Consider the following 24,008-nt stretch of genomic DNA (forward strand, 5'->3'; position numbering starts at 1 on the left):
TGTCAAAAACTTGTTAATGGAGGCTAGAAAATCACAATTTTGGATGGGAAGGAAGTGAAAATAGAGTCTGTTCGCGTTTGTTCATATAGAGTCATCAGACGGGATGTTACATCCCGTCTCGTTATAAAATACCAGACGGATATTACATTCCGTCTCAATAAAAAACCTCAAGACGAAATCTAACATCCTATCCGGGATATTTTATTCACATTTGCATTGCACAACTTCAACTTGTTTTTCACCGTTTTGGTGAAAAGGGGGTGAATAAGTGATGAGGTGGCGGTGAATAGGGGGGGAAAACTTTCACCTGCATTGCAAATGCTCTAAGAGCATCTCTAGGTGGTGGTAGTATCACTTGAATGTTTGAGGCCGAAATTTGTCAAACCAACTTTAGGTGGAGGCAAATATTAGTGTGCGACATTACCACTGTCGCCAAAAAAAAAAAAAAAAAAAAAAAAAAAAACTTCCTAATGCTCATGCCAAATTAAAAAAGTAAAAAATGCTACATCTTAAATTTGCATCCACGGATGCGGCTAGACAGGTAATAATTCTATATTTGCCAACACTTAGAGATGATTTTTCACGAAATTCCGAATTGTAGAGGCAAATTTGGAGTTGATACTACCACCTAGAAATACTCTACGCTCTTAATAGTTGCTCACAATTCGCATCTTTTAGAAAGGTGATCAAGACGAGTTGATCATATTTCAATGTGGATTTGTCTAATTTTAAACATTCTTATCATTCCAATTTCCAATAGTCCACAGAAATTGGTTCTTCAATAAAAAATATTGTGAACTCCTACCGAATTCTTGATACTTCATTTTGTAACGATATGCCGAGATTCAGTGGTCCACTTTCCAAATCACAAGGAAAATTTTGAGCTTTCGACTAAAAACAAGTTATAGAAAAGGCGAAAAAGAATTGTGAAAAGAAGGAGAAACAAAAACCAGAAACAGGTATTACGATGGAGAGGAATTCAGCAGCATGTGCTATGGAATGGAGCATTGAACTCGAAAAAGGCCTTAGATCAAACAAACCAGGTGAGCTTCATTATATATAAAAATATATCTTTTTTAGTTTTTAGAATGTGGAGTGACATTGTCTTTGTACCATTTTAGGCCGACGTATTGAGGCTATAACACAGATTGGACAAAGACTTGAGCAGTGGAGTAAGGAGCCTAGCTCGACGATGGTCATATCGAACATTTATGGTCTAGTTCCGGGGGAGGACAGGCTGTTTGCAAATGCGGTTCTTCTTCGTCTTGCAGATGCATTTAAGTATGGAGACAAACATACCCGGCTATGTATCCTAAAAACTTTTCTTTTAGAGAGAAGCCAACGTAAGAAGGGTAAGAAATATGTTGGTCTTCTGGCTAAGGAGAGGATTGCAAATTATCAACAACTTCTTAAAAGAGTGAAGATAGTTTTCGACAGAGGGGATGTTGAATCCAGAGCAATTACTTTATGCTTCCTTGGTTGTTGGTCTGATTTTGCAAAAGACAGTGCTGAAATACGCCACATGGTCTTGTCAAGTTTAGGATCGTGCCATGTTTTGGAGGTATTGTTACTATCTCATGCAAGAGATTTATGGCTTTTAGAGTAGCAGACGTTAACACGAAACAGTAGAATAAAATATGTCGTAAAGTAAAAAACGCTGAGTTTGCATATTCTGTTTCAAATATAAGTAAATTACAAGATGCATGATACTGAGAAATACATCTTGGTGTGCTATTTCGTTCGAATTTGTTGATTCTACTCTTCTTTATTCATCAATGGTATCTGCATTAGAGTAATCTACTTTTAGTTGAGCTGAAATTCATTATGGTTATTAGAAGTATTTGGCAAGTCCTTGATCACTGCACAATATTGACTAAGAACTTTTCTTAATCTATTTGATGTCTATCAGGTAAAAGCATCAATTTTCACTGCGGGCTGCTTTTCTGAGTTGTCCGGGGATTTTGCATGTATCTTTTTGGAGGTGCTTATCAACATGGTGTCCTCTTCAAAAACTTCTATAACTGTCAAGCTAGCATGTGCGAAAGCTTTTGCTAAACTGGGAATCTCGTTTACCCTTGCAAGCCGAGGTTACAAGGTGATGCACATATTTTACTTCAACTGCTATCTAGTTAACATGCACGAGCACTTTTTTCCATTGTATTATGCAATTCTGATTCCCTCTGGTCCAATCTGCATTGGCCTGACCCTTAATAGTTTTAACTTTCAAGACAATAGTAATAGCATGTCTTGATTGAGTAGACAGGAAGATTAGAAAAAATGCGTTGCTTTTTCTGTACTTTCTGATGTAAAGCAGGGTAAGGTATATTGGTTAGGGTCTGTTTGCTTTAGTCATTCTGTGTAAGGAGATGTACCTGGTTGACGAAATACCTTCTCTAGCAATTTCCCAGACATTGTGGCTTCCTCAACAACAATGCTAGTTGTTACTTTGTGTTGGGGGGGGGCGGGGGAAGAGAAAATGACAAAGGAATGAACGTATACTAGTGCTTAGATAGTGGGCATAAGCCTTCCAGATTGATCACTTAGGGTTTCACCAGTGACTCTTATTTTTGTTGCAGACAGGTAGAAAGCTGTTGCTAAACTCTTCCGAGGAGGAATTCATAGTTGAGATGTTGATGTCACTCTCCAAACTTGCTACTAAGTCATTGTTACTGATTTCTGAACAGGTATCATGTCTGACTTCTCAAGTACATTCTTTTGTACTCTTTTTCCCCCTTTTCATTTTTGTGGATCAGTTGTCAGGTAGATTTAGGCATTTAGCACGTGTATTTAGTGAATTCTAAACGAGGTCAATCAAATTCTGGGCCAATTAGATTTGGTACTGCATGTGGAAAAACGATGTGTACTTTGTAACTTTGTATATTATGTGGATGAGTGGGAGAAACAACAATTGAGGTTGAGGAATACATATAGACTTAGTTTAGAAACAGATTTATTTTTTTTTATTCTAAATTGATTTTGTGAATGTAGGTTGAGTTGCTCTTATCATTTATTACTCACAATTCTGTTTTGCGCGTGCAAGTGATGGCAATACGGTGTATGCTCTTTCTTTTGGAGGGCGGAGTTTGTCGTTTTCCTGTAGATGTGGGGTTGCTTGCAAGATTGTTCAATGTTCTGGATGGTAATGTTCTTCCAACAGCTGCACAATGTGATGCTCTACGGATATTGCTTAAGGTCATCTTTCTTTTCAGTAACCTTATCTAATTCTTGCTAACAGTACATCTCATCCATTAAGTATTCTTTGAAATTGACAGATCTTCCGGTCCACCCAACCAAGTGTTTATTGCATAGAGATGTCCGAGTTTGTGAAATGGGTGTCCATTGTTGAAAGTGCTACACAGTCTCGAAGTACATCTAAGAGACTCTTGGCACGCCAACTTCTGGTTGATATCTCTCTCAAATGCAAAGGGGGAGTGGAAACAAATGCTTTGACAGATCTTCCATCCCGAGTACTTTTGTTAGTATTAGATCAGTTAGCACAGCTGGTGAAGCCTGTATCAAAGCCTTGTAAGACTGCCTCTGAATTGGCACAGGAATGCCAAAGCTTGCTCAGTTTTTCTCTTTTTGTTGTTGAAGAGTATCCTTCCTTAGGAGTTCTTGCACTGACTAAAATTAGTTCATGTATAGAATCCTTGGTGAATATGGGAAAAGGAGGATTTGGAGAAAACCCAGCTTCGTCTAGTCGTGAGGTTGTGCTGTTAGATGGTAAGAAGGATCGTTCTATTACTTCACAATTAGTCTTGTGCATGTATCAATTCGTGGAATGCTGTATTGAAATTCTCAATGAAGCCAGTAGTATTACTGCAGAAGTACACCAGATTGTAAAGCTACTTAGCAAAGTTCTGCACAAAAGCTACTTAGTCAGTGATGATATGTGCACGATACAGTTAATTTTGTTACACTCTCGTGTTGTTTGGAGTTACTTCACAAATGTTGATAAGAAAATCTGCAATGTTGATAATTTGGGTATTTCAGATAATGACTACTGGATTGAGTCTGAAATGATTACCCGTGAGTTTGTGAGGAAGATGATGGCCAGGCCGGATAAGTGGGCTGCGTACAAAGCTGGAAAATGTGCAGCATGTCACGGTTCTTGGTTTGCAGCTGCATTCATATTTAGGCAATTGATAAATAATGTGCAGTCAGACGCTTGTCAGAACTGGTTGAAATCTCTCTCTTTGTTTGCAAAATCAGGAAGCACTGTCATGCTACTCTTCCTTCCAGGACAAGACCAGAGATCAGTAAATAAGTCACATATACACGAAATTTGGACTACGCCATGTGGGCTTTTGGGTAAAAATACTGATGGTGCTTCTTGTAATGCCATTTTGTGGGACTACTGTGGAAGTTCTAATGAAGCTTATGGTGATGTTTGCTCTGCAGTGGAATTGTTAGAAGCTGCTGTCACAACTGATCACACCTTTTTCTTCCAGAGATGGTTCTTGAATTTAAGAGCTAAGGTTCTAGAAATTTTGGTTGTTATACTTAGACTCTTGGATCCGAATCCATGTAAAGAGGAAGATATTCACAACTCTAAGCTAATTGAAGGATGCACCGGTGTGGGACTTTCCAGACCTGCATTAGATGCCAATTCTTTCACTGTAATATCTTTACGGTTAAAGAAGTTGGCTCAAGAACTTGATCTTCTGGCCACATCTTTCATGGACATGGACCCCAAAAGCGTTAGAATTATCTTTAGACTTGCACTGAATTGCTCACTACTGGCCTTCTGTACTGGATTTTGTGTGGAGGACTCGAAGAAGTGCTCACATTCAATGCTTCTACAAGATTTGGCCAAGCGATTGTGTCATGTAGACAGTGAGATGAGTGCAACTCTGACTCAACTTTTGACACTCGTTGGGGAGCCAAATAGCTGCTTCCATCCACCACCTAGAGTGCCTGTATACAAGGCCGGTCAGGAAGAAAGAATTTTGTTTGATATCTGTAAGTTTGCTCTATCTAAATTTCTTTGCATGCTAGAAGAGGCAAAGGAAACTAAAGCTCAGGGAGTATCATACCAGGAGCCCACTGCCAGATTGCAACTTCTTTCTAGTGTACTTGAAAGATGGATGAACATGTCCTTTCAGATACCCAAGTATTTCTTTGAATTGAGGTATGATATGACTACTAATTCTAGCCATTCCTTTCTAATTTTATAGGAAAATGTTACTATTTTTTTTATTAAAGGGGAGAAGTATATAATCTGAAAGATTACTGGCTGGTATTAGTAGATGCCATTTAGCTTTCTAAAAGGGAATGGGGATTGCTGTTGTGTATTAGCTTAGGAAAACATGTCGTTGACATTCCCATGACAGCATTCCGTCAATCTTGGATTATTCCACACTCCCACTTATATCTCAATATCTCATAGGCACAAGACGATCTCTATCTCTATCAATTTGTACAAATTTTTATCTGTTAAATTTTAGTTTCTACTTTTAAATTAAGTATTTAGTCTCCTTACCAGGAAACTAGGATGAATGATTTGGAATAACTTTTGGACTTGCAAAGACCAAGTCATTCAATTTGATGGACCTTCCATATGGATCTCACAGCTATGCTTAAGATCCAATCGACTTGGTTAGCGCACATGCCGAACAGGTCTATGGTCTGTATCTATAATTAATAGTACAACACCATCTTATTGGACACGTCAAACTTGAGATGTGCACAAATCCAACCAAGTTTGAGATTAAAAAAAATGAGATTATCCAATTTTTCTGACTTTCCCTTCACATATCAGGGCAGACTCTGATGAGAGATTATTTCAAATTATAGACTGTTGTATGTCCCAATGTCCCATACACCATACCCCAGCTTCCATGGATGTTGGAAATAAAGATGGGCACTCCAATCCCATTCAAAATTGATATGTATGTTGATCATTTTCATTTATCTTCATTTCATGGTTGAGTGAAATATCTCGAGTGTTATCATAGAAAAAAAATAAAAAAATCGTGGTCTTCCTGTTTGCTTTATATTAATATCTTTTCTTTAGTAACATTACAATGTCAAATGCTATTTGCTTCAGATCTTGCATTGGCGCAGAACTATTTGTCTTCAATGCTGATACCAAAAGCCCCAGTAAGTTACTTGTCTTCCCAGGCTTCCACCTCTCACTAAATATCTGCCTACAGTTGAAACATGTCCCACCTAGCCGGGTCACTAAGCTGTATTGTATTTTAGCCTCTAAGCCATCCTATTGGACACCTGGACATGATGGAGAAAGTAAAGGGAAAATGCTGTCAGAATTTAAACCCTGGGACTCTAATGATACAGTGGATCTGAATGAAAAACTATGGATGTATGTGACAGAAGGTGCAAAGAGAAGTGGCAAAAAGCTTGCGCGGGCTAGCAGTGGAGATCCTTTGGTTTGGTCGTGTGTGAGTTTTGTACTAAATGGACGAGGGCAGGGGTTCTCATCTTGCTTGCTTGATGTTTCTGCGTTTCCAGTGGGTTCTTACGAAATAAAGTGGCATATTTGTTGTATTGATAGTAAAGATTCTTACTGGAATCTCGTCCCTTTGAATATGGGTCCTGTATTTAGTGTCAATAGGGATACAGTTGCTGGTTGATTGTTTACGCGATAAAATAAACTATGTTATGCTTGCATAAAAGTTTTGCTCTGTTTGCATCATTTTTTCTTGCTTCTATCACTACACATAGCGCAACTCAAGCTCAATATCTCTTTTCCAGCTAATCTGTTGGCCACACTCAATTTTGCATCACATCTGATTGAGAACCAAAGGCCACAGACCAGCTTAACTTAATTTCTACTTGATTACCAAACTTTTGCTATAGTTGTCGCTATACAAGTGAACTGTGAACTCAACTTCTAAAGTTCTAATAACTGTACATGGAAAATGGAATAGACCCTGTTCAGTAAAGCTTAGCAAGTTGATGTTTGTTGATAAGTCTAAACTTTTACGTGCTTCTGATAGTGACCACAGTCATGGAGTTTCCATGAGTCGATGATTCTTCCTTGTCGCCTTATGCAATCGACTTTTTGTTTCTGTTATGACTTATGTCTAACTAAAACTCTTAATCGAATTTCCACTCTTCCCTAAATATTTCACCAATTGAGAGTTTGAGACTCAGTCTGTCATTTGGACGACTTAAGCTGTTCTTTATTTTCTTTGCTAAATAAGTGAAAGGTGTTCCGTCATTATGTCAAAAACGCAATAAGATGCCCCACCTTATAAAAGGGGATCACATTATCATTTGTTTATTTCTTACCCATCCCCTTTTACTAATGCGAACATGGCAAATCATTTCTACGGCATGCATTGCCTTCTTTCCACGAGACACCCAACAACTTTCTTTGATAAGATGACAAAATGGCATTGATCTGTTTTCATGACTGGGTTAAACAAATCTTATGAAGAATTTATATTGATAATTGATTTCAACTGAACCTTTAGATACTTTTTTTTTACTAATGATACACAAGTAGTAATAATCGCTGCTACTTACAACAATCACCAATCACAGTTAGTTTAATGTTGTAACTTAAATCTGATTTAGCATAACCAAAACACTCGGGAAAATCAATAATTGGAGCATGGTACGGGTACCGAACCTTTGTCTCAAAACTCAAAAAGGTCGTAGTGGCCAGTCTAGCATCTCCAGCGTCCAGTGGTCCTGCATGTTTCAAAGTTGTTCATAGCTTTTGAGAGCTGAGAGTACTACTCTTAACATTGTCTGCAATTGACCTGGTGAACCAGCTACCAAAGATGTTCCTGGAGCATGTTCACACATAGATCATCATACCTTCCAGGTTGCAATCACGTATTCCGTATTCACACAATCACACATACATCAAAAAGCCAATAACACAATAGCTGAGAAACTTAAGCAGGAATATTGAAGTCCATATATAAGAATATATTTTTTTCTTTTTTTGTAAAGATATAATTAAGATATAAGAATATAATTAAGACACTGTCATATACTCATTTTAAACCTTTTAAAAAAGTGGCTTCAATAGGTTGTGTAGATTAGTCCTGCATGTGCGCCATGCCGCCATGTACTAGTCTGCCGGGTGTGCATTCTCCTCAGAATACATGTAAATCACAACACTACTTGTTAACGTGGTCAAATAAGCACGCATGTGATGAGTGCTGCGTCTCGTTGGTGTTTTTGTCCAGTAAGTCACTCATGAAACACGTGATAAAAAATTCACAAGGGTTTCGTTAGTCTTATGTGACATTATGACATCATTTTTCTGCTTAATATGCTATTCAACGTGAAAATAAGCAAAAAAAAGCATTAAACGTTCATTAACTCATTACCACAAAAAAGGGATTTGTCATGGCAATATGGCAATTGCAAATTGGAAAAAACTAGTATCTCACAAGGTATATCCGAAATCCCGAATTTCCAATAAACTTTGTATATCTCCAACCAAAGTGCAGCCCAAAGGTTTTGCAACAAAGCGTACGTTGGTATTCCACTACTTCTACACACACAGGGACATTTCTTTGCTTTTAGGACACCTTGTTTTCCTAGCTTACTTTAGCACCCTGCCCCAACGGTTTAGTGGTTACGACGCATTCACCGTATCCCTTTGCAGACTTTTCACACAACACAACAGAACCACCACAAGATTCACGCAAGTGGATCCCCTCGTTGGTCCACTTTTACAATCATAACAATTGATGTCATCCAATCATACTACAAATTTCCCACTGGATTCTTCCTAGCAGACACATACACGGGACCTAAGTCTAATTAATCACATTGGCCTACTGACTTGACTAAAAGTGAGAAAGATATCTTAATTCCTCATGCTCGAATTATCATTTGACACACAATCTGTGTAATTTAGCGCGCATCCAATAAAAACTGTTCGCGGGGTAGTGTAAAATAAATAAAGTTTATCGTTAGTTCGTTACCCGCCAATCAGAGCTGACGCAAAGGCATTTTGTTGCACCAACAATTTAGCCTTTCGAGCACACATGAGCACATGACATAGTGCAGGACAGTATTTTAGGTATTGAGGATTCGTCTGGGATCTAGTGTTCCATCGGAGTTTGGTATGTTGGTATACATTGTCACCTTTCTTACTTGATCCTTAAGTCTTGTAATATTATATATTAATAATATTGACAATTGCAGTTTTATATATTTCTTATAATATATATATCATTCTATCTTATTAAAATCAGCTATGGCTACAATCTTGAAACCAAAAAAAGATAAAAACGGAGAACTACATTCGAGAGGATATCTCCTCTTAAAAAATGACTGAGAAAGTACACAATTTTTCGATATTTGGTACTACAACGTAAGACTCTTCAAAAATCAAAATACGCTTGCTCAAAACCCGATAAAAAGGGAGACTTTGTTGGTGTTGGCAATGAAGTACAGCGTAGCTAATCAAAAACCAAAACATAGAAAAAAAAAAAATGTTAATTAAACTAAACTCTCCATTTTATATACATATTTAGATTAAACCCCCAACTGTATAATTCTTTAGACATAAATTTCCGTTCTGTTTTCTCTATGTCCCACCAACGTTTGTATTTCACTTAATATCCTAACTACCTTTACATAGATCCGGCATAGTTTTTTCACCCGTCCACTTTCTCTAATTTTATATAAATCTAGCAATCTCCATTTTGGTTTGCACTTCCCTTTTTATATAAATCTAACAATACAAATCAACCAAATACAAAGTCATTAAAAAAAAAGGTGGTTTAGTCTAATTAATGAAAAAAAAAATGATGGAAGAGAGAGAGCCTGTAAAACTAACTAATAAAAAAAAATATATAATAAGTCCAATCACCTCACTCCAAAATCCAAAATCCATTCCACGTGTCCAATTCCGTGATTTGATCAAACAGCTTACACAGCAGCAGGAGCAGCAGCAGCTTCAGGGTCCGAAAGAGAAAGAAAACGTTTCAATTCCTTCTCCATCATCACTCTACTCTCCACTTTAAATAAATATATTTTTAAAAAATAATCGAACATTTTTTTTAGTATTTATTTTAACCTAATATATATATATAAAAAAAAAAATTGGTTTGAATTGGGAGAGGGCTGGTGATTGTTGGGTCAAAATTGGATCGGATTATAAAGAAACAGCGCCCATTAGATGGCGCTGTTCAGAAGATTGTTTTATAGAAAACCACCGGATCGGTTATTAGAAATCTCCGAAAGAGTTTACGGTACGTCTTTCTCCTTTTCAGATCTGGAATCTCTACTTTACTTCATTACTATTCAATTCTCCAATTACATTATGTCTATACGTTCATTTTTAATGCTAATGTGTGCCAATGTTAAACTCAGTAGCATTTTTTAGTTATATTTCCAACTTTTAAACAGAAAGAGAGAGAATTTTATTTGTTCAGTTTGGATATTTAAGTAGCGTATTCTCAGATCACATAAAACGTGTGAAGGAACTTGCTAGAATTATAGCTAGTGATGCTAGTAACTTCCCCTGATAAACATCTTTGGTGAAGAATGTTGACAGAGAACTTGTCCTTTTAATTGTTCTGTTTTTTCCTTTCCTTTTTCTCATATCTGGTGCGAAAGACAAACATTTTATGGATGATTTCAACTCCTTGTTTACGATATATGCTATTATATGGAAGCTCTTATAATACACTTATTTTGAGCTTCTTTGATGTGGGTGTTTTGTTTTATACAGTGTTTGACTGTTGCTTTTCCACGGACATTTTGGAAGAGGATGAGTATAAAGTTTACCTGAGCGGCATTGTGGCCCAGCTACAGGACCACTTTCCGGATGCCTCGTTCATGGTTTTTAACTTTAGGGAAGGAGAAAGGAGGAGCCAGATTTCGGACATATTGTCTCAGTATGACATGACCGTTATGGACTATCCTCGACAGTATGAGGGATGCTCTCTACTACCTTTAGAGATGATCCATCATTTCTTAAGATCAAGTGAGAGCTGGCTGTCATTGGAAGGGCAACAGAATGTGTTGCTGATGCACTGTGAGAGAGGCGGGTGGCCTGTGCTTGCTTTCATGCTCGCGGGTCTATTGTTATACAGAAAGCAATATAGTGGGGAGCAAAAGACTCTAGAAATGGTATACAAGCAAGCTCCTAGGGAACTGCTTCATCTTCTGTCTCCTCTTAATCCACAACCTTCCCAAATGAGATATTTGCAGTATATCTCCCGCAGAAATCTTGGTTCAGATTGGCCTCCATCTGCCACGCCGTTGATATTGGATTGTCTTATCCTTCGAGTCCTTCCAGTGTTCAATGGAGAAAGTGGTTGTCGGCCAATTATTCGGGTATATGGTCAGGATCCTTCATCTACAGCCAGCAGAGGTTCTAAAGTTATATTTTCAACACCAAAAACAAAGAAACACGCTCGCCACTACAGACAGGTATAAAACTCTTAGATGTTTGAAACCTGGAAAGTACATCTACTCTCCACATTAAGCAGTTAATGTTTATCTGAATCCTGATCTGTATCTACAGGAAGAGTCTACACTGGTAAAGATAGATATCCGTTGTCGTGTTCAAGGGGATGTGGTTCTCGAATGCATCCACTTAGATGAAGATCTCATACGTGAGGAAATGATGTTCAGAGTTATGTTTAACACTTCTTTTATACGATCAAATATTCTATTACTGATTCGTGAGGAGATTGATGCACTGTGGGATGCCAAGGACCAGTTACCAAAGGACTTCAAAGCAGAGGTACGTGACAATCATTTTAATGGGAGTATCTATTGTTGAAATTGGGAATTGAGTGTTTATCTCTTAATCAGGTACTATTTTCGGACTTCGATTCTATTGTGTCTAATATCAACACTGAAGTGGTAAGTGAAAGTGAAGATGAAACAGAAGGTGCAACAGAGGAGTTCTTTGAGGTGGAGGAGATCTTTAGCAATGTAGATGGGCAAGACGGGAAGGGAGATTCTGATTTTTATATGGTTGAATTCAATACACTGGATAATGGGAATCAGATAGAAGATATAAAAGGGGATTCTGAACTTCACGCTGTTCAAGAAAGAAAACCAGATGGGAAGGGGGATTCTGTTCCCCGTGAAGTGCAAGTAAGCAAAGTGGATATTTCTAATGATTTAAATCGGAATGTGGATTTGGAGCCTCCTAGAGACCAAGGAAGCATTTTGGATAACTGGTTTGATAATGTAGAAAAAAAGGCAGCAACTTCTGATGTCCTCTGCAAATTGGAAGATATTACAGAGACCAATGACCAAACAGAAAAAGAATCAAGTAACTTGAAACATGACAACACTAACACGAAGACAAACTTAGAACCTGAGGTTCCAGAGCAGAAGTTGGAAAATCATGTTAGTATACAGAAAGCTGGCAGTTTGCCCCTTCCACAATAAAGACACGGGAAGCAACCACTTTTAAACCAGCCTCAGATCCAGTAGTGGCAAAGGAAAGAGTTAAACAGAATGAATCCCAGGGCCCTCCTGTGAAATCAACAAAACCAAAAGTCATATCACGTTGGATCCCTCCAGGAAAACACACACATGCTAAATCCATAATTGCGTCATCTCACCAGCCGTCAAGATACAACAGTGCACCAGCTGGTTTAGTCATTACTTCACTTATGAAAGGTTGCAATGAGGAGGATGGGGAAATGTCAGACGCTCTTCCTCCACCACCGACCCCAGAGATAACATCGCCTCCGTGGTCTGACGCACTTCCTCCACCCTCACCACTAACCCCTGTACCTCATTATTTTTCAAATGGCCGGTCTTCTCATCTAGCCCCAAGTAATTCCTTTTCACCTTTACATCGTGCTGCACCCCCTCCACCTCCACCACCACCACCACCACCACCTCCTCAGTCATCACATGCAAGTGGTACAGTTCTCTCTCCCTCTCCCTCACCCCCTCCCCCACCCCCACCCCCACCTCCACCCCCTCTCCCTCCACATTTGGTCTCAAGTAATTCCTTTTCACCTTTACCTCGTGCTGCACCCCCTCCACCTCCACCACCACCCCCACTTCCTCGTTCATTACATTCAAGTGGTATAGTTCTCTCTCCCTTGCCACTATCTCCGCCACCCCCACCCCCACCCCCACCACAATCACAGTCATGCCTAGGTGGGACAATTTCTTCTTTCAATCAAATTACCCCAAGAAACATTTCTATTGGATCGATTCCCCTTCCACCACCACCCCCGTCATTACCTTCTATGCGTGGACCTCCTCCTCCACCTCCACCACCTCAGCTACTTTCGGGCAGAACTCTGCTTCCACCTCCACCTCCACCTCCGATTTCTATTGGATCGATTCCCCTTCCACCACCACCCCCGTCATTACCTTCTATGGAGCACCTCCTCCTCCACCTCCACCACCTCCTAGCTACTTGGGCAGAACCTGCTTCCACCACCACCTCCGCCACCCCCCCCTATCGTGGAGCATCACCAAGCACCACTACCACCACCACCACCTCCTATGCGTGGAGCATCACCAACACCTCCACCTCCACCGCCTTCAGGATCTCGTACACCTGGTCCTCCTGCCCCACCTCGACTTCCAGGTGGTCCAGCTCCTCCACCTCCTCCTTTTGGTGCTAAAGGAGCAAATCCCAGAGGGTTGCCACCGGGAGGAGGGCGTGGGATCGCACGTCCTACTGGATCTGGTTATCAGGGCTCTGCTTCAACACCTCGAAAATCATCGTTAAAACCATTGCATTGGATCAAGGTTACAAGGGCAGTACAAGGAAGCTTGTGGGACGAATTACAAAGATTTGGTGAACCTCAAGGGTATTGAAACTACCTGACTATCAGTTATTATTATCACTTTTGTTGCTTCATGCAGTTGTCATTAATAATGTTTATTTCTTGATTACTAGTGCATCAGAATTTGATGTATCAGAACTTGAGAGCCTGTTCTCTACTGCGGTTCCGAAGCCTGTTGATAGCTCAGGAGGTAAAGACGGAGGGCGTCGCAAGTCTCTTGGGGCCAAAACAGAAAAAGTTAATCTGGTAAAGTTGGCAAATTAATATTTGCATTGGAATGTTCTTGTCCCTGCACAATCAGTTTTGTGTGTTTATTTTTATAATACGTATTTATTCTATCTGTATCTATTTTATGCCCTTTTGCCTTCAGTTTTTGTTACTTGATCTAGAAATTATGTTTTGGAATTTTTCCCTTAAAAAAGATTTCATCACGGCAGGTATAAGGAAATGGAACTAGAGTATACTTTTGTGTTGCTATCATTAATTCATTACCCTTCAAGCTTTCAGCATAGATAGACATGCAATATGTATATATGCATGAGATATCGGTCAGTTCAGAGTTTGAACACGCTCCAATAACAAAAAAATCTGGACTATCAAAAATACTGAAAGCAATAGAATGGGAAGTAAGGCAAGATGTCCTTTGAAAATAAATAAGAAGATATTCAAGAACCTTTTTACAAAGGTACAAACTTTTTCTTTATATGAAATATATTTTCTTTAAGCATGAAGTCTTTTGAACTGCATGTGAATCCAAAATAAAGTGCATCTGGGGAATCAATCTTCATTTTTAAACTGGAATAGTATTTCATTAGGTGAATTAGTTTTAGAACTTCCTGTATTCAAGGTTATGCAGGTAACTAAAGTTTAACTATCAGTCTATCACAATCTACATAATGATAAGTAGGAATATGGAGCAATTATAGACTGAGTCATAGGAGTGTACCTTGGAGTATTTGCATCAGTTCTTCCCATCATAACATATACTTTACCTAGAATATCCTATTTCATGATCTACGGTCCTGGAGACAGGTCTAATGTGAAGTTTTTATTATGAGAAGCATCTCTACTGAAGAACCATGTAATTTTAGTTCTATGTTGCAATTCTCGATTTTGATTAGTGATCTGATTGGATGGTTTGCCTTTGCCATATTAAATCAACTTTTTCAGGTAGTTCTAGAAGTAGAACTTCTTTTGGTTTCTGTGAACAAGGTTTATATATATGTATATATATATTGTTGGAGCTTTGACACTTTCAAATCCTCAAAAGAGTTGTCAATTTGTCATTTTACAGGGTAATATATCAAAATAAACTTGTCTTTGCTAAGTAGTATATTACATAAACTACAATCTGTAAGAGCTGTTATCTGTTGTTTTTTATACTGTCAAGCCTTTCACTCATGATGTGTCTATTACCTTCTGTAGGTTGACCTGAGACGGGCAAATAACTGTGAAATAATGCTTACCAAAGTTAAGATGCCACTTTCTGATATGATGGTAAGCAAATACTTGTAAAATGATTATTTGTTAAGGGTCTCTATAATTGGTGGATCGTCTAGTACCCATTTTGGTAGAAAAGCATGCAGAGGTATCATTCAAAACTGACATGACTTTATGTGCAAAGGAGGGAGGAGGGGATTACTGTCGGAAAGGAAACATAGGATAATTTCTGTTGACTTCAACGATTAACCTTTGCCCTTACCTCACTGTTTGGTGATCTCTTTATCAGGAGCTTACACCTGGTTAATACTTATCTTCTGAAACTTGCCTGCTATCATATAGGAATCTCACGCCTTCTCATTATATTTGCTACAGTCTGCTTTTTATTTTTTCATAAAATAAAATTCTTTGATTAGAACTGAAAATCAGGACATCTCTCCATACCAAGTAGGAACATTGAGTTCATGCTGCAATACATTTGCCAAAAAAATTCCTACTAACGGACCATGTCAATTCTTCATAGGCAGCAGCACTTGCAATGGATGAATCAGTTTTAGATGTTGATCAAGTGGAAAATCTCATAAAGTTCTGTCCTACAAAAGAGGAGATGGAACTTCTGAAGGTTTATGTGCTTTCTCATATTTTTCCTGCATTTCTTCATTTCTACCTCAATTCCATTGTGGAAACATATATAAGTATTTGTTTAGATCTACATTGAACAACTTTGTCAGGTGCTTTGTATGTGTGTCTGAATTGTTTGTCATTATTGGTCAGGGCTACAGCGGTGACAAGGAAAAACTTGGAAAGTGTGAACAGGTTTGAAATCTTCACATACTAATCATTGTAATAGTTTCCAGTATTTGATGCATATACAAAAATAAGTTGCATACATTTTACTGAACCGCTTAGTAAGCGTAAACTAATGACTTAGGATATGATGCCCAATTCGTTTTGACTGTTGACTACTGAGATGAAACATTTGTTAATAGTCTTGATTCTTGATGTCTGAGGAAAATGAAACAATAAAATTAAAGTTATTGCACAAGTTGCAAACACACAAACACAATTCTTGTTGGCATATCCAACCCAGCAGAGGATTTCCCCCTCCCCTGCTCCTTATTTGCTGAGGAATTATTGGCTAAAGAAAGAAAATATTACTCAGAAAGTCAGGGATAGGTTTTTAAGAGTCTCATCAATGATAAGAGGATGAGCCTGGCAGTCACGCCCAATATGGTGTCCCGCATAGTTGGTGCTGGCACCACTTGATTACGGATTTTTTTTTTGAAAAGTTGATTTGGGTTAGGTAGACCCTTAACCTGTATTAACTCTTTAATATAGTTTTTCCAGCTTTATCCTCCTCAACATATACTGACAACAAACTGTCTAGGGGAGGTATAACGTACTTACAAGATTCATTACATAAGGGTAGCGAAGCTAAATAATCAGCACACCAGTTAGCTTCTCTATATACATGTTTGAAGGTAATACTCTCAAAGCTACTTGCCATATGCTTGATTCCAGCCACTAAATTTACACAATGCCGCGGTGGCTTCTCCGCATCATTGATTGCCATTACTGCCCTCAAAGAGTCTGACTCAACTTCCACCTTGGTTAGTTGCATTTGCATACAACATTTCAAGCCTTCTTGTAGTCCTTTAAGCTCCTGAACCAATACTGATTTTTGATCATTTGAGCCTGCAAATGCCATTCTCACTTCTCCATGAGAATCTCCGATCATTCCTCCATAGGTTCCTCTGTTTTGTACCAATGGTTCATCCACATTAAGCTTCACACTCCCATTTTCTGGTGGAGTCCATTTGCACTCTACTGTTGGCTTATGGATCAAGTTAAGCTCTACTCCTAATCTATCCATTAGTATACTTGCCTTAATTGAGTGCTTCAATGAAGAAAATGGAGCTTGTTTGTAGTCCTTGGTCTCTGAAATAAGCTTGTTCCTTAGTACCTCCCATGGCTGCTGTAAGTTACGGAAAATTCTGTTATTCATTTCTGTCCATATGTAACTTATAGCTGCACAAATGTATATTCTATACATCTCTATCTCCGGGAATTTGGACCTGCAAAGCTTGAATATCCTTCACCATTCAGTGTTGCTGTTTTGTGTTCCCATATCTAGCCTCAGAAAGTCTTTAACTTCTCTCCATATCTTCCTTGTATACTCACACTCAAAGAATAAGTGCTTTGAGTTTTCTCTTGCATTGCAGAAACAACACTTTGATTCAGTGAGTACCTTTCTAGTCTTTCTTGTACTGGTAGAGCTCCTGAAAAAAGTTGCCATGCATTTATTATGTTTTAATAGTATTCTTTGTAAATATGTAATCAAGAAAACAATACGCAATTACGAGAAAATTTTGTCTAATGCTCGTTCTTGTAGTAAATTATACAATACTATCTCCTTTGCTTTTGAGAATTCATTAGGAATGTTATAATCCATATTTGTTTAACTTTGTTGATCCCTACTCGTTCACATGTTTTATGTAAAGATTTACGTCTAGCAAATCAATGACCTTGCAGTGACACGATCTTGTCTTTTTATTTCTCATGTGGCTGTACAAATGGATTTAAAGTTGTCAATTTAATAAATTTTATGTGTTGTAGTTCTTCCTGGAGCTAATGAAAGTTCCACGGGTGGAATCTAAGTTAAGAGTTTTCTCTTTCAAGATTCAATTTGGCTCTCAGGTTGGACGCTATTCTTAATGTTATTCTGACATTATTGAAATAGTCAACATAACTTTCCATGAATTGATGACCTATTCTTTTTTTTTATGAAGGTAGTAGATTTCAGGAAAAGTTTAAACACTGTAAATTCTGCTTCTGAAGAGGTATTTTTTCTAATTTGATCTGACCTGTGTTCTAAAACTTCTTTTACACATTCTATGATTATGTCCTACTTACTAGTGACTGCAATCAGGCTCGAAATTCCATAAAAGTGAAGGAGATAATGAAGAGAATTCTTTACCTGGGGAACACATTGAACCAGGGAACTGCAAGAGGTAAACTTTCACATTTCTGCAGCTACAACAACTGAAAACTCATTGGACATGTTATCAGACCTGGTTCAAACTGCGTCAGCGCCTTAATCAGTATTACATATTTGGAAGAAGTTTTATTTCATAATTCCCATAATCTTTATTTATATTTGCATTTGGAATTCATGCTTAGTATTTTTATTTTTTATTTTTTTTGTGATCAGTAAAATTCGTGCTTAGGATTTACTGATGGATATAATACTTTGGTAATTGTTGAACTTTGACATATTTTTCTTATTTCGTGTTTCTTGCAAATCGTAAATTTGGTTTTCTTTAATTGAAAAACCTTCTCCCATTAGTAAGTTTTGATCTCGAAATTGCTAGATCCTCCTCTTTGATTCTCTCTTTCTGCGACGTACTCAGTAAATTTAGTTATACAGGTTCTGCTATTGGATTTCGATTGGACAGCCTACTAAAACTTTCTGATACACGGGCTTCTAACAATAAAATGACGCTAATGAATTTTCTTTGTAAGGTATGTCTAAATTTACTACTTGTTTTCATAGAAGTTACTATTATGTTATTAGTACTGGTTCTTTGATGCTCTATGGAATTGAATACCAATTTGTATAATCAAACCATATTTTGCTGTGGATGGTTGAACTCCTGAAGTGTGCGTCAAAATTGATATTTGAACTTGAACAGGCCTAAGAAAGGAAGAAAAGAGCCCAAATTTCAATATAGTTTATGAAGTTGACCCTAATCTTCAATACCCTAATCACAACCACAATAAGCTCTCTCAAAGTTAGTACATATGAATGGCATTGCCTCAACTCTCCATAACTGGTAAAATATTACACATTGTTTTGATATCTTGAGGGTGATCTTGTTTATTTTTTTAAGCAACGGGGAGCTTCCCCCAACTAGGAGGCGGGGGGGAGACTCATACAGAGATCGATCCATGGCCTACAACATTTACTTATTCTACTGATATAGAAGGTTATACAATATTTCAAAGCATGAGTGAATGTCATGAGCAACCATGACATTCCTAGGAGAGTGGGCCAGTTCGCTACTCTAAAGCTGTTTCTAGAAAAAAAATTCTAATGAATTACTGGAATTCATATGACAGAATTACCAGATAGTGTCAATTCTGACTCACTTTGACATCTACATTGCGTCCACATGGAGGGATTATATGGTATTTCTTCCCCCAAGGATAAGTTCTCTCCTTGGGTAATCCATTACAAAAATCTGGATCTTTGATTGTTGACTTGAATGCCACGGGTTATAGGGTTATAAGATTGACCTACTAGTAGTGCCCTGTAAAATACCTAAATTTACTGGAATTGTCATTCTAATTTCTAACCCTTTCTCGTCACTACTTCCTCCTGGTTATGAACATGCTAGAAAGTGGTTCTTTTGTAGCGTCAATGTCTCATTGCTACTTAAAATAACGTAAATAAAAGGTTTGTTTTCAGTTAAATATATTTGTTCGGTTCCTTGGAATAGTTGTATACTTGTATGTCATCAAGGTTGTACTGTTCCTCATATTTATGAAATGCATCTCAGTTCTCTAGCCTATTAAAACCATTACTAGACTTCCATAAATCATTGACTTTGAGATGTTATGTGGTTTTGTTTGATTTAAAATCATCAAATACATAACAACTTTCATATGGTCAGGATCATTCGTACTCTATTATCTAATATGCATAGTTTGTTTCACGAGTTTCAGGGTATTGCTTCCAAATCACCAGCACTTTTAAGTTTCCATGAAGATCTTGTGAGCCTTGAGGCAGCATCAAAGGTTATCATGCTTCACTTTTCTTTGTTGATCACTTGTATTATAATCAACCTATAGTAGCACACTCACAAGTATGTTATGCGTGTGTAGATACAATTAAAGTCCTTGGCAGAAGAAATGCAAGCCATAATTAAGGGTTTAGAAAAGGTTAAGCAAGAATTGGCTTCCTCGGAAAATGATGGCCCGGTGTCGGAAGTGTTCCGCAAGGTACTACGAGATGGTTTTATGAATTTTCTTATTATTACAGCTTGCATGTCAATAATTTGCCAAGTTTAGTGCCCTGCAATTTTCATTTTGACCATTAAAAGGAATTGCTGAAGTTTTAGTGATGTGAATGTGAGTGCATTGACGTGAAAGTTATTGGGTAAGAAGTAATCCTAATAATGTTATATAACTCTCTATCCATCTCCCTCTTCTTGTTGCCTCTCTTTATATCACTAAGAAGGATAATTGTAGATTGACAACCACAATAAGGATGCATACTCTCCCATACATTGAGTATGTATGCTAGCACAAGCAAGGACTCTGATTTTTCCATTATCATTACTTTATTTCTTCCAATTTGATGACTATCTCTTAAAATGCAAGTCTTATAATGTCAGTAACTAGCAACTATCTCGTATGTATTATATTCTGTTGCGTATATATCTCTCTGTTGACACACTCACATTGTTTTGTAGTGTTTTTTTTTTTTTTTTTTCACATTATAAATTCTCTTTTTTTTTGTTTGTAGAAGTAAACATATACTATAACTACTTGGAGTTAGTAGACATAACCATCATCATCTAAAAAACCATATGAAACATCATACTGATACAATCATATATGTTTTTAAGCTCTTCAGTTTTTACAGATTCCTTTTGCGGTTCATGGTTCTCTGAATTCCCATCATTGTCTGACTCCCTCCTTTTATAGATTGCTCCCTGTTGTTTTGGTCTGACTTGCATAACATGGTCTACTTGAGGAAACAATCCCAATAGGATTCCCCTTAGTTTATCACCTGTAGGTTATTCCTACAGTTCCACAGATGTCCAGACTTTGTAGTGTCAAGACTGGTTCTATCAGTTATCCATCTAGAGAATATTGTTGGTGTTTATATGGCTAAAGTATCAGCAGTATTTTGGTTGATCAGGCTTAAATTAGCTGGTTACCTTAGAATAGAGCGATGTACGTATCTTGTATTACCAGTATGTATGATACTGGCTGTTCACTGTTTAATTTAGAAAAGAGTTTTCATTATGATCATGATGATGGTTGTTAACTATTTGATTATGTTGTTTAGACTTTGAAAGAATTCATCGGTTTTGCGGAAAGAGAAGTGACTTCCTTAACGTCATTGTATGCTGGAGTGGTATGTCAGTTGACACTCAACTTTCTTCTTGATTTTACACCTAGTGCTTTTCTAGTTTTTCTAATGTTTCTCTTTCATGATGTTTGGCTGGTGGACAGGGTAGAAATGCAGATGCGCTTGCTTTATATTTTGGTGAAGACCCTGCCCGCTGCCCATTCGAACAAGGTAACTTTTGGTTATTGCAACTCAGAATTTCTTGAATTCCATTACTGTCTCATAATTAGATACTTTACTTAATAAAATATATGAATTAGTACTTCAACTGGGTTATTCTTGGAGATTCCTGAAAAGTCCTATTCTGGCTACCATGAAGAGCAGGACATCTTGGTCTAAGTATTCTACAGAGAAATAAGATTTTAAACCATGAAAAAGGGGATTGGTTTGGGCTCTATCTTTAATCGGTGTGAACAAGATATTATACAACAGAGTTTGTGAAGTAATGCTTAAAATCTAACATAGAGTAATGTTCTCTGTGTCATGCTTTATATCCTTTTTCTTATTTGATGAATAGTACTCCTATTCCAAAAGAATGTGCTTCCAACTCTAGGCACTAGTGATGAAGAAGTAGCTTCTCATAGTCACGGAATTATGTTGTAGTGTCCAATTAGAGATTTGATAATTAGGAATCATCTGGCATACAATGTTTTGCTGAAAAACTTGATGTAAGACTAAAACATCTAGAATTTCATAGACATTTTATTCTGAGCAAACTGTGGGAGGAAAACCCGATTCAGTTTTTATCTATTTATTTTCTTATTTAAATAATTATGCTTGAAACGATTATAGGATTAGGCTGACCCCTATTCACTCAAGTCATCAAAGTTTTAGCCCTAAACAATTTATACCATGAGGATGTAGGAAGCATTATAAACACCTGAAGCGAATATATAACCAACAGAAAGAAACCAATAAGGCCCTAAAGTTCATTCCCGCAAATCTCCGAATTAACTGAAACCTAAGCAAGAACTCAGCTCTTCTTTCTCCTAATACTCCTCCTTGACAACTTTTTAACAATATCAGGCCATCAGGGTGATCTATCTTCATATGTGCCTTGAGCTTTCCCTTTGTCATAATCACGAAAAGAATGTCACAAGCTCCACAGACATGTCATTACATCTAGCTGTCGTCCGTATGTGATTCTGTTACTACTTATGATTACCTAGTCTAAATGTTTGATTTTCTTAGTCTGTTTCTTAACATGGTTCTTGACTTCTTGGCTGTTATGATCTGGGTTTCATCAGTTAAAGAGTCCTCCAACATTTTCATGTCTGTGATGACGTAAAATGTGTTCTGAAAATTGCAGTTACTGCAACTTTACTAAATTTTGTGAGGTTGTTCCGAAGAGCACACGAGGAGAATTGCAAGCAGGCAGAGTTAGAGAGGAAGAAAGCTCAGAAGGAAGCCGAAATGGAGAAGGCAAAGGGTGTGAACATAACAAAGAAAAATGTGAAATAATTAACAGTACTCTCTTCCCACTTCATGTGGCTCGTAAATGGAGGGGTTTTCCCAAAACAAGTGTTCGCGGAGGAAGTGATCGAGGCTAGTACTCTCTTCCGCTCTACAGGGGAAGCCACGTTCGCACTGCACAACAGTTTAGACCGGGGCTCTCGACAACAAAAGATATTGCTCAAAGTTTAGACTGGAGCCCTTTATTTTCCGAGGAAATCTAGCAATGGTAAACTTTCTAAATACTACTAGATAATGACGAAGTAGCCATTTCTATTGGTTGATGCAGGTGTGATTTTTTTGAGCCAGAACACTGACAAGTATCCCCAGGAGGGATCCCACCTAAAACCCATATTTAGGAGTTCGTGTATGATCTATTGCATCCCAGGAAAAAAAAATCTCATATGGTCTGAGGATCACTCTTTAGGTTGGAGGTTTATGGTCATACTTTCTTTAATAAAATGTTCATCCTAATAAATTGATGCGTCTGCCTTACGTTCTACACGTGGAAAGGTTTTGCGCGAGTCCATGATAAAGTGGTTTCTGTCCCCATGATTTCAGTTTAATTGAAATTGTCAAACCTACAGATTAAGGTCAAATTATTGTTTTAACATGGCATTTTACCGTTCTTATTGTAGGTTATTTTTTTGAGAACCAGTGCAGATGCCCATCGGACTGTACAGCACACGCTAGGATTGTATTTAGAAACAGTGTACAAAGTTCTAACCCTCTTCTCACATTCCATTCTTTTCATGTGACGTAAAGGTGATTTTTTCCTTAAATTTTTTTTATTGAGATTTTGACAGGAAACATCGAGAAGCTGTTGTATAATATATTTGAGAGGCAAGTCATCTTATAAGTGTACTACTAGAGAAAATGGGGAAGCAAGTCCTCTTATAAGTGTACTATAGTATCACGAAAGTTATGGTGATCATAATACTGTTTTTCTTTAACCTCCTTTGTAGTTAAAATGTTCACAGTTGTAATAAGCATAGAATCTGGGTAGATTTATACTCTGCCCGATATATGACTTTCCCAAAATTTCCCATAGTACACATCTAAAAAAATAGACATTTGTAAGCAGATAATGTTTCCACTTTTTGGGTCCTTTTCTTTGTTATCTCTTGTTAGTCTATAGAACTAAGGTTTTGGAGTTGTGGTTCATCAAACATCCTGTACTAATAATTGTGCTTTGTCATGAATTACTATCACTATTGGTATGTAACACTTTTCAAATCTAATAATATCATCCTTTCCTTCCA

General features: G+C 37.6%; 2 protein-coding genes across 7 annotated transcripts; both read left to right on the forward strand.

Moving 5' to 3' along the window:
• The first annotated feature begins 656 nt into the window (after positions 1 to 656).
• Positions 657 to 6,635, forward strand: EMB1895 (ARM repeat superfamily protein). 6 transcript variants are annotated; one of them, XM_086592556.1, is made up of 9 exons: positions 831 to 1,043; positions 1,122 to 1,561; positions 1,910 to 2,095; positions 2,577 to 2,684; positions 2,989 to 3,192; positions 3,273 to 4,311; positions 4,402 to 5,131; positions 6,050 to 6,102; positions 6,205 to 6,635. In XM_086592556.1, exons 1-9 carry the CDS (start codon positions 968 to 970, stop codon positions 6,591 to 6,593), a joined length of 3,225 nt encoding a protein of 1,074 aa, XP_086448682.1. In that variant the 5' UTR covers positions 831 to 967; the 3' UTR covers positions 6,594 to 6,635. The 6 variants fall into 6 exon arrangements, with proteins under 6 accessions (XP_086448670.1, XP_086448682.1, XP_086448677.1 ...); XM_086592551.1 differs by having other exon boundaries at positions 3,273 to 5,131; XM_086592546.1 differs by having other exon boundaries at positions 6,050 to 6,635.
• Positions 6,636 to 9,895: 3,260 nt separating this feature from the next.
• On the forward strand, positions 9,896 to 24,008 carry LOC147522293 (formin-like protein 20). Its single transcript, XM_086592570.1, is given in 21 exon segments — positions 9,896 to 10,187; positions 10,670 to 11,373; positions 11,468 to 11,689; positions 11,761 to 12,338; positions 12,341 to 13,212; positions 13,305 to 13,335; positions 13,416 to 13,739; positions 13,829 to 13,961; positions 15,141 to 15,212; positions 15,679 to 15,777; positions 15,930 to 15,971; positions 17,772 to 17,852; positions 17,945 to 17,995; positions 18,085 to 18,166; positions 18,583 to 18,677; positions 19,881 to 19,952; positions 20,040 to 20,156; positions 21,232 to 21,300; positions 21,399 to 21,465; positions 22,604 to 22,975; positions 23,385 to 24,008. Coding segments are annotated over 20 exon segments (3,936 nt in total). The 5' UTR covers positions 9,896 to 10,114; the 3' UTR covers positions 22,756 to 22,975; positions 23,385 to 24,008.

This window comes from Coptis chinensis, chromosome 1 (genome assembly GCF_015680905.1).
Source record: "Coptis chinensis isolate HL-2020 chromosome 1, ASM1568090v1, whole genome shotgun sequence".
Classification (NCBI taxonomy): domain Eukaryota; kingdom Viridiplantae; phylum Streptophyta; class Magnoliopsida; order Ranunculales; family Ranunculaceae; genus Coptis; species Coptis chinensis.